This window comes from Grus americana, chromosome 28 (genome assembly GCF_028858705.1).
Source record: "Grus americana isolate bGruAme1 chromosome 28, bGruAme1.mat, whole genome shotgun sequence".
Taxonomy (NCBI): domain Eukaryota; kingdom Metazoa; phylum Chordata; class Aves; order Gruiformes; family Gruidae; genus Grus; species Grus americana.
Window position 1 is genome coordinate 1,667,654 of NC_072879.1, and position 10,195 is coordinate 1,677,848.

General features: G+C 60.5%; 1 protein-coding gene across 1 annotated transcript; it reads right to left on the reverse strand.

Annotated features, from left to right (window-relative positions):
- Window positions 1–378: 378 nt before the first annotated feature.
- On the reverse strand, window positions 379–8,758 carry LOC129197457 (uncharacterized). Its single transcript, XM_054805955.1, has 8 exons — window positions 8,649–8,758; window positions 6,113–6,246; window positions 3,851–3,897; window positions 2,908–3,055; window positions 2,242–2,394; window positions 2,095–2,157; window positions 1,802–1,941; window positions 379–1,653 (listed from the first exon to the last, which is right to left on the reverse strand). Exons 1-8 carry the CDS (start codon window positions 8,756–8,758, stop codon window positions 1,165–1,167), a joined length of 1,284 nt encoding a protein of 427 aa, XP_054661930.1. The 3' UTR covers window positions 379–1,164.
- Window positions 8,759–10,195: the final 1,437 nt, after the last annotated feature.

Consider the following 10,195-nt stretch of genomic DNA (forward strand, 5'->3'; position numbering starts at 1 on the left):
ATTAATAGGAGCGGGCGCAAACTGCTGCCAAAGCACCTGCTCCGCGTCCCTGCCGGCGTCGGCACAGGGAGCCCGGCTGCCTCCAGATCATCTTCCCAGCTAAGCCTGGCCTTCAGCGAGACCCGCCGGGGCTGCCGCAGGGTCCAAACCCCCAGAAAGCAGCTCCAGGGCTCGTCCTGGCTGCAGCCCACCCGGTGCTGGGACCAGCCCTTGGCTTTGCGGTGTCCCCACAGGGCTGGCGGGGGCACGGCCGGAGGCTGGCACACCCCAGCCCTGTCCCGCAGGGACCCGGGTTAGCCCTGAGCCCCTGCACATCGGGGATGGGGGGGGCACAGAAAACACACAAACATAACAGGGACAAGATCTTTTCTTGTGGGTTTGGTTTTTTTGGGTTTTGGTTTTGTTTTTTTTTAAACATTCAATTTAATACCTTTTTAAAAATGAAAATAGTTTATTTTAACCTCTATTGATTTAGCAAAAACTTAAACCTGCCGTGGGCTGGGGGCTGTGAACGTCTCCTGTAGTTGCTACAGCGCTGCGTGATATTGCACTTGTGTTTCATTCCTAAAAGCGACTCTGTGAAGGCAAGGCCCGAAGGGATCCCTGGGTGATGGGCTCTCCAGCCCTGTTTTGTTACCAGCAAGCTTCGCGCCACCCGGCAGTGACGGCACCGGGGCCCGGCGCGGTCGTTCCCCTGATGTGCCTCCGAGGATGGCTGCAGCCTGGTTTCGTTAACCCAGAATACGCTTCTCTCTTGATTTGCTTTGAATAAAACCATTAACTGAAGAGCTAGACAGTCTGGAGACAAACTCTGTTCGCTGGGATCCCTGTGCCCACAACTGAAAATGAACTGCAAGAGAGATTTTTGGGTGGGGATGGAGAAATAGCGCGAAGCCCAGATGAAGAGAAGCTCCTTCCCCCGGTCCTTTCGGGTTGCCTTTGTGCATCTAATCCAGGGGGGGCCCAAAGTCCCTGGGGAGGCTCGTGCCAGGCTCCCAGGCTGCTGCTCGGCGATCCTGGAGCGCTGCCCGCGCTGCCCACGCTGCCGGCCCAGGGATGTCTCTGGAGAGCAGGCAGGGAGCGGCAGGGTGCCTTTGCCGGGGGCGGTGCCGGGGTTGGCCCCCCCTGGATTCAGCATCATCAAGCCCCTCGGTTGCCCCAGCCTCAGTCGCGCCTCTTGCCCTCCCTGGGCCTGGCGGTGCCGTCCTTCCCTGGCGCGGCCGCCGGCTCCCAGGGCTTCCTGCCCTTCTGCTGCCGCCAGTCCCGCTTCGGGCTCTCCTCGCCGCCATCGGCCCTGCCGGGACGGCCCTTCCACCCCTCCTTCCTGGGCTCGTCCCGCTCCCGCCGGCTCTCCTTCCCCTCCCGGCCCCGCTTCCTCTGGGGCTGCTGCTCCGGTTCCCGGGGGGCCCTGGGGGCTCTGCCAGGCTTGTCCCCCGCCACCCTGTCCTTGGCTCGCGCCTCCCTCCGGCTGCTCCGCTCCACCTGGGCGGCACGGCCCTCCCGGGCCTTCTCCTCCTTCTTCTCCAGCTTCTTCTCCCGGCTCTTCTTCACCTCGGCTGCAGCCGGCGGCACCTCAGGAATATCCGTGGGCTCTTCATCCCCGTCCTCTGGTGCTGAGCGGCCAAACCACTTCTTGAAGATCCAGGGCTCTGCCTGGAGGGGGACGGAGGGGACCAGGGGCTGGTGATGCAGCCCAAGGGACCGGGACCTGTCTCTATCCTTCCCCCCGGGGACGAGATGCTCCCCCCGCCATGGGAGGTGCCCTGAGGATGCTGTTTCTCCCCCCACCTCAGACCCGTACCAAGTTGCTGTCAGCATCACTGTCATCATCGTCGTCACCATCGTCATCGCCATCATTGTCCGCTAACGTGCTGCTCTCGGGCTGGGCAGGCTGGGCAGTCACCATTTCTTGGACCTCCTCCTCCTCGGCGCTGACCACCTCTGGGAGGGGAGAGGGACAGGCCACCGTCAGCAGGGGCTGAGGCTGTCCGGGTGTCATGTCCCAGACACGGGGTCCCAGGGCCACCCTACCCTCAGGGCCCCATCTCAGGCTGGATCCAGGGGATCAGGACAGCCTGGAGCATCCGAACCCACCGTGAAGGGGAGGTGGTGGAGGGTCCTGCCGGCCGGGACTGACTCCCTCCCTGGAGCACGGCGCTGGAAGAGAGGAGGCAGGAGGAGGCGGGAGGTGGCAGCAGGGTCTGGCCACCCCATCCCCCTCTGGTCCGGCTCCCAGCTCACCTTGGAGCACCTGGAAGGTGACGCTGAGCAGGGCGACGACGGAGGCCACCAGGATGCACTTGTTGAGAGTGAGCCCTTCCCAGAGGAGCGGCTCCTCCGCAGGGTCCAGGCTGTGGGGCTCCACCTTCCTCTGCACGGGGAGGCTCTTGGGGACTGGGGACCCCCAAGGAAAACAGCGTTACTGGGGGAGCTGGGAAGCAGCAAAGGGCTCTGAGCTGGGGCTAACATCCTCCTGCACAGCCCACCTGGGGCAGGGGCACGGGCAGGAGCTGCCTGCCCTGCTACTGCCAGCGGAGAAGGTGTTTGCACTGCAGGAGTGGGGAAAAGAGTCATGGGGGCTGACTCCCATGGTGTTTGGGCTGCGATGGGGTTACAGCATCCTGGGGCTCAAGTGGGGAAAACCTCTGCCTGTGCTCCTGACTCTGCTGCTCCCCCCCAGCAGCAGATCTGGGCAGGGCAGAGAGGAGGAGGAGGAGGAGGAGCAGGATTTGGCGGGTGGATGAGAATCACATCTCCATGTCCCTGAGCTCCCAGGGGACTGTGGAGAGCGGAGCTTGTCCCATCACTGCTCTGTGGCCAGGACACAGGACAGGGTCCATGCCTCTGTGGCCACCTGGGGCCAGGCTGGCCGTTTTGGGGCAGAGAAGGGCTTTCCTGCACACCCACCTGGAGGCCCAGTAGCGCTGCCTTTGGCTCCCACCTTCTCCACCCGCTTCTTCTCCACGCTGAGCGGTGCCGGCTCTGGCATGCTCAGCTCAGGCTCGTCTGGATCCTTCTCAGAGACGCCAAGCTGGGTCCTCGTCTCCTCTAGCCCCTGCGGGGAGGGGAGCGAGCGTGGCTGGGGTGTGACAGCATCGCATGGTCCCACGGGGAAAGCAAGCAGCATGGCTGGGCAGGATGGGGGGCAATGGTGCACGTCTGTGCCCCCTCCCAGAACAAGGGGTGCTCAGCACAGCCGTGGAGGAACCTGGTCCCTGTGCTCCGCAGCCCGTGCTCACGCTCCCCGGGTCCCCCAGGGCTGAGCTGATGCTCACACCAGCCCCGAGCTTGTCACAGGCTCCTCAAGCACCTAATCCCGGTGCGTGTATTAACATTAGCAGCCTTAAAAACACATTGGGGTTTTTTTTTTGTCAGCTAAGGTGGATTTAGCCACTAGCTGGCTCCACGCTGCAGAGCGCACGGGTGGGCTGGAGGCTGCTGACCCCCAGGCTGCGTGTCAGCAAGCCCACCCCAGAGCGGCCCTCGGGGCTGGACCCCCCCCAGCACGGACGAGCAGGGTTTCACACAGCCACTGAGGGCAGCGGGTCAGATCCAGGGCACGCCAACAGGGTCAGCACACCGGGACGTGAGGGACCACACGACACGTTGGGGTCTGGGCTTGGTGCTGCAGGGGGTTTGGTGGCCGGGCTGGCTGCTGGCTTGGCACAGATCAGTGACAGTGACAGCTGAAGGACGCAGCCTTCGGCTCCCCCAAGATGGACGTGCTGTAACACCCCAGAGAGCCCCCCTGGGCTGAACGCCGCTGCGGGGCAGCACCCTGCTCAGCCCCCAGCCCTGGCGCAGGGACCCCCGCCGGCAGACGCCCAGCCCCGGGATGCTGTGCACTTACATGGGCTCTACTGCTCTCCCCGTCGCTGCTCACGGGCACGTCGGCATCTGTCGAGGGCAAGCACAGCACAGCCCATTACGTGGTGAATTTGGGGACGTGAGAATTGCCAGGGGCTGGGGGCGTGTGGTCCCCCCTGCTGCCACCCACCAGCCCGCAGAACGGGGACATTGTCGCTATGTACAAACACCCTGAAAACACGTGGCTGGAGGCTGGAGGCAGCTCAGGCTGTAGCCTAGACAGCAGGACAAGCTCCAGGTACCGTGGAGCAACCAGACCTCAAAGAAGACTCCAAGCCACCCAAGAGGACCACGAATCTCAGGGATGACTCTCGGGGCTTTTCCCAGATGTAAAGTGGGAGAGAAAACCGGAGGGTCCCCAGGGCTCTGCAGCGGTTCAACACAATGAAGGACTGGGGAGCATGCCGGGCTCCTCGGGCTCCCTGGGGGTTTCTCTGCCCCTGGGTCTGGGGTGAGCTACGGCTGAGGATGCACCAAGGTCCCAACGCAGTGCGGCCTCAGCCCTCTCTGCACCTCGGAGCACGGCCCTCACTCTGCTGGGATCTGGATGCCACATCCTTGCAAGTCCCCACCAGAAGGAGGAATTTTTGCCCCCTTTAAGCCTCCTTTGATGCTGAGATAAAATACCAGTTCTCAGAGGAAATCTAAGACACAATATTGGAAGCAAAAAAATAAATAAGAGAAAACCTTTTGGCTGGGGGGACCATGGCCTGAAAGGTCTTTGCTTTCAAGAGGGAATTAAAAAAAAAAATCTTTGGTTTCGTTTTAGTGATGGCAAGTCTGGTCCTTTCTCTACTGGGAAGCGAAGGAGCTGCCCCAGGACTCTTGCGTTGGCTTGGGGGGGATCCCAGCCCAGGGGGTCCCAGCCCCAAGGAAAGCACGAAGATGGAGAATTTTTCCTTAAAGAGCTTTTCCCCCTAGGTGCTCATCATGTGTCTGAGGTTGCCCCGTGATTTCACGGCACTGCAAAGAGCCGTCATCTCTGCCGGGCCGAGCCCTCTCCTGCAGGGCCGGAAGCACCACGGCAGCGGCGCTGGCACGGCCACGGCTGGCACCTCCTGGCCGCCGGCTCGTGGCAAGGACCAGGCACCTTTCCCCATTCTTCCTTGGCCGCCTCTGAGCGCTCCCCACGTGCCGGAGCAGCTCATCGGTAGCGTTGGGGCATCCCAACTCTTGCTCCAACACCTCACGGGGACCTGCTGCCGTGTCACTTTGAGGGACCCTCACTAAACCGAGAGGGATAAAATGAACGCCGGGCAGCAGTGCCCTGTGGCACGCGGCTGTCCTGCCACATCCTCGCTGCAGTCCCGGGTCCCTGGCTGTTCCCATGCCTCCATCCCTTGGGCTTCACCCAGATGGAGGAGCCCAAACTGCCTCCAGCCCCCAGGCGCGTTCCCAGGATTTGCCACGACGGCTGCAGGGCTCCGCGACAGCCGCGCCGCGGCCGGGCAGGCAGCCATCCTCCCCCCGCACCCAGTGCCCTGCGGGTGTTAACTTGGTCCCAGAGCTGACCGGCTCCATGTCCGGCCTGTTCCCCTGCGGACGGGAGATGGGGTCTGTGCCCCGGTGGGAGGCGGATGCATTTCAGGGCTCTACAGCCTGCGTGGGATCCTCATCCCCAAGCAGGACGGGTCGTGTCACCCGCAGGACCTGGTTTCCTGGGGCTGGTTCCTATCGGACCAGCTCCGGCACCCGTGTACCAAGCAAACGGCCACTGCCCAGGGCACGCAGGGCAGGAACGGCCACCGATGCCAGGGACGGCCACCGATGCCAGGGATGGCCACCAATGCCAGGGATGGCTTGCCCGTGGCAGGGCTGGTCACCCGGAGCCCCGGCTCCCGCACAGGAGCCCTCCCGTATGACTGCTCCACACATCCATCCCCTCCCCAGCGCTGCCCGTGCTCCCGCTCCCTCGAACGCACACCCTGCATGCCACATCTTCTCTTAAACACACAAAACTACGGACGCTCAACGAATAATCGGCGTTGCTCTGCTGCGGCTGGGACTTTTCCCGCACGAACTCCCGAGGTTGCCTCTACTGCTGACTCACATCAAAGAAACTTCCAAAAATAGTCCCCTTGCCTGCCCTGCTCTCCCTGTGCACGCTCACATGGCAGCGCCGGGACGGGCCCTGCGGCCCCCGATCTGCCGCCGGCCGGCAGTGTGCTGAGCGCTGCCCTGCGGGCTGTGCCCGTGGGTTGCCCCCCCACCGAGTGAAAGGGTTAAAAGCCACAGAAAGTCCTACCTGGGGCTCGAGCACCGCTGCCTTGCCTCCAGCCCCCCGGCTGGCTCCGGCTCTCCGGGGTAATATACAGCAGCAGCTGCCGAACTGTGCCGGAGCAAAATAGCACCCAATCACCGGGAGCCGGAGCACCCGCGCTTCAGCCCCAGAAAAGGCAGTTTAGCCCCAGGCATCGAAAGCAGGGGCTGCTGCAAGCAAGGCGGACGCAAGGGGATGTGGCTCTCAAGGGCACCTGGGACGTGGCTTGTCCCTCTGTCCCCCGCAGAGCACGAAGATGGACGGACACGGGTGCTGGGGGTGCAGAGAGGCAGATCAGGAACCTCCCGGGTTAAGAAGGTGCTGCAGGAGAGAGGAGGAGCAGCACCTGGGACCAGCAGTGCTTAGACAACCCCGGTGAAAACTGCTTTTTGCCAGTGTTTCGAGCAGGTCCGTCGCCCTCCGACCCCTCCGATTTCCCTGCGGTATCTGGTTCCTGCAGCCAGGTCCCCAGGAGCCCTGCCGCAGCCACAGCCACTTCTTGGGGAGGGATGTGGTCCTCCCCGCAGCTTCCCGCTCACAGGAGGTAGCGAGGAGACAAAGAATCTCTCATTTGGGGAGCTGAAAAGGACCATCGGGCTCTGGCCCTGCCTGTGCAAGGTTACCCAGAGCCCCCAGCTCGGCACGGGCAGGTACAGCCTTGGGCAGAAGCGCCTGTCCCGGGGGACGTGGTGCAGCCGCGGCTGGTACCAGCCCGGCACATCTAGGAGGCATCCTGCTTTGAGGACATCTCTCTTATGGAGAGCCGCTTCTGAAAGGCTTCAGGTTTAAAGAAATACTCTGAAACTGTGACGTTCCACATCTGCAGTATTGACATTTTTCTTTAGCAGAGGTGTGAAATGTCTTTGATTGCAAGATCTAAAGGAGGAATAAATTGGGCACTGGCATCCCGGAGGGGACTTAGCCTTCTTCCAGGGCTCCGGACGCCTGGTGAGCCTGGCCCATGGTCCTGCTGTAGGACCATGCAGCAAATGAACTCAGGAGCAGTCGTTTGCTTTCCAGGGCAGGGATTTCCCCTCTTTGGCAGACACAGGACCGAGCACGCTGTGAACCCTGCTGCGGTATAAATAACGCGCCGCAGAAGCTGAACGCAGATGGAGGCAGGGATGGAGCTGTAAACACAGCCCCCCGCACCAAGCCGGGGCTGCGGGCGCACGTGCCAAGGGTAGTTTTCTCAGTTCTGTTCCCACTCCAGTACGGTCAGGTCAACTGGCAAGGCATGTTTGCTTTATAGGGATGTAATGAAAGCAGAAAATCATAAACAGGCCAAATAAAAATCCCTTCTGCTCCCAGTTAATCATGTTTCCCGTGGTGCTTGCGGGTTCGAAAGCCTGCTCCTGCCTTCCGTGGGCGAGCTGATCCTCGCAGGAAAGAACCCAGGGGTTGAGCGGGTAACGTCTGCATGCGGAGAGCTCAGGCAAAACGTCCTCCCACTTTGTCGCTGCGTGGGACCACGGGACAGAGAGCTCTCCTCACCCTTTCCAGGACCCTTCAACACCGGGGAGGGACCAGGAGCGTTTTTGCCTCCATATGTTTAGCTCTGAGCAGTTCCCTGCCGAGCTGCAAAGCCTCCATCTCCATCAATTTATCCCAGGCAGATGGAGGAAAGAGATTCCAAGACGCAAATTCTTCCCTAATCCTTTGAACCCCCCAAATCCTGGCTTCTCCCTTGCCCTGAGACTGATAAAAGTGTCTCTGGGATGGGGTTAGCTCAGAGAGGGGGAAACACTATCCGGCTGTGAGACCAGGCAGAGAGAGAGCCGCTGGTGGAAGAGCTCGGGAAGGCAATCAAGCGCCGTGATGGATGGGGGCCTGGCTGCACACAAGCTGCTCTCCATGTCCAGGCTAAATATTGACTCTCTGGCTTTGACTTGATAACACAAATCTATCTTCTCGGACTTCCCAGGCTCTCAGCTTGCCTCGGATTCACGCGGGCGCATCTGTGCCCGCAGTGCGCCGGCCGCCCCCGAGGATCTGCCGTGGCTTCATGGTTTGTGGTCCAGATGGACCGAGTTGTGCTGCAGCATCCCCTTGCTTCTATGGCAACACTCATTTATCCTCCCACCAGGACATAATCTTCTTTCTCCCCGTCTTTAATAACTCGCAGTTAAAAGGCAATCATAAAGACATAAAATTAGTCACTGATTATTTTCAGCACAGGTTAGTTCTGGGGATGAATTTTCCTTTTATCCATGCAATTCCTCCTCTCCCCAGAGCCCCTACTGCTACGGCAGCCCCAGCCCGACCCCGGCTACTCCTGCCACGGGTACAAGGGGAGGCGGATGCTCGAGCCGGCTGTGCGGGCGGGTTTCCTGCTGCCCCGGCTCTCGGCCCAAACTCGCCGGCTCACCGGGCTGGCTGCAGGTCTTTCCCCCGGATTTCATCCCTGGCTCCAGCAGATCCACCCGCCCGGGTTCCTAGCCCCTGGGAATCGAAAACATCCTTCCAGCCCTTGAAGCATTTATCCTTCAGCTCCTCACATAGGCAGGGTCAGGCTCTTGACCTGCTTTTAAAGATGGGAATTTGGATCTTGTCTGCTAAGCCCAGGTGCCCCGAGCAAAGGATGGCTTTGTAGGTCGGTCCCTGCTCCAGAAAGAGCCTCGTCACCTCCATGCCGGCATCGTCCCTTTGTGCAGCTGTGGGTGGCAGTGGGTGCCGGCTGATCCAGGGCTATGCAGGTGAGTGTGTCTCCCCCCCCGCTACCGGCTGAGCCGCAACGCGCTGCCTGGCAGCTGCCGGCACCAAACAAATAGCTGCCGGAGATGCACATGGTGCTCGGGCCAGGCGTTGCATGGGCTTGTTGTAGGTGCTTCGTGTCTCAGAGCCCTCCACCCTTCTCTTAGATGTGGTTGGAGGTTGCTACTGGGCTGAGATGCGATGGAGGGGGAGCGAGGCTGGCGGCTGGCAGAGAGGATCACAGAAGCATGATTTCTTGGGGAAATCAGGTGAAAGAGCATCCTGATTCCTCGCACGATCAAAAACCTAAAGGCACAGGTGTCCCCATAGCAACCTGGCCACATCCCAGCGCTGGCAACAAGATTCTGCTGACCTAAAATTCCTCTTTCAGTTGGATTCAGCATACATCAGCTCTTCCCATCCCCAACGGTTGTGCAATGTCTGTGTGCTGAAACACACCTGCTGCCTCCGTACCCCGAGGTAGCAACACATCAGTGTCAGCTGGGGAGATTATTTCTCCACGTGATTGCAAGAACCACAGACCTTTACGAGCGCTGGTGTTATTAAGAAGCGCGCAGGAAGTTACAGGAAGCGAAGAGATGGTTTTTTTCTCTGCCAGCTGTGCTTCTCCTGTCAAATCATGATCTTTCATCACAGGAGGTTTTAGATACGTTGAGCTGAGCAATCTCCTTGTGGAGGTGCAGCTAATTGAAAGCCCAGAGCATTTTGGAAGTTGAATGTTCTGGTGGCTTCATGCCACCAGGCATTGCAACGGGGTTGGGTAGCACTGCCCGTGTCAGAGGGAGCCAGCCAGAGAGACGGAGCATCCTCGGCACAAGCCGATACCCACAGCTGATACCTGGACGGGCTCCGCTGCCCCGGTGCGATGCCCTGGCTGGCTGCTGGCAGGTCACAGCCCTGCTCTGTTCCGCTAATGGAAAGCATCTGATAGCAGAGAACTGCTGCAAGAACTCAGACCTGGGCCTTCCCCAGAGCTTCAGTGATTGGGTCAGCCAGGAAAACACAGCTGAAGGTATCTTTTGCCTCCTCGCCTGGGGTGAAGGTTTGATGTGATATGGAACTGGAAAGGGAGGAGACAGGACAGGTACCATCTCAGGCCAGCCCCCGGTTTAAGGAATCACAGCTTGCAGCATCTTTGAGGACCTTCTTCTTCCTCTTACCCTAAGCTTTTAGCCATGGGTGAGCTTGGTGGGATGGCAAGCCAGAAACACTACGGGCCTTTGTTTAAAGGCAAGGGGACATCCTGCCTGTGGACCAGGCTGGGAGGTCACACCTCCACCAGGTCTTCAGGAGCATGATGTTGCAGACCAAGCATCAGCTTAACCACCTGGAGGCACGTTCGTCCAGCCAAGG

Coding starts and splice junctions, on each gene's coding strand:
- LOC129197457 (XM_054805955.1), bottom strand. CDS start 8,758: ATGGAGGTGACGAGGCTCTTTCTGGAGCAGGGACCGACCTACAAAGCC. Junction 6,247..8,648: donor ATTCCCATCTTTAAAAGCAG/GTCAAGAGCCTG, acceptor CTGGGGCTGAAG/CGCGGGTGCTCCGGCTCCCG. Junction 1,942..2,094: donor TCCACCACCTCCCCTTCACG/GTGGGTTCGGAT, acceptor CTCCCCTCCCAG/AGGTGGTCAGCGCCGAGGAG.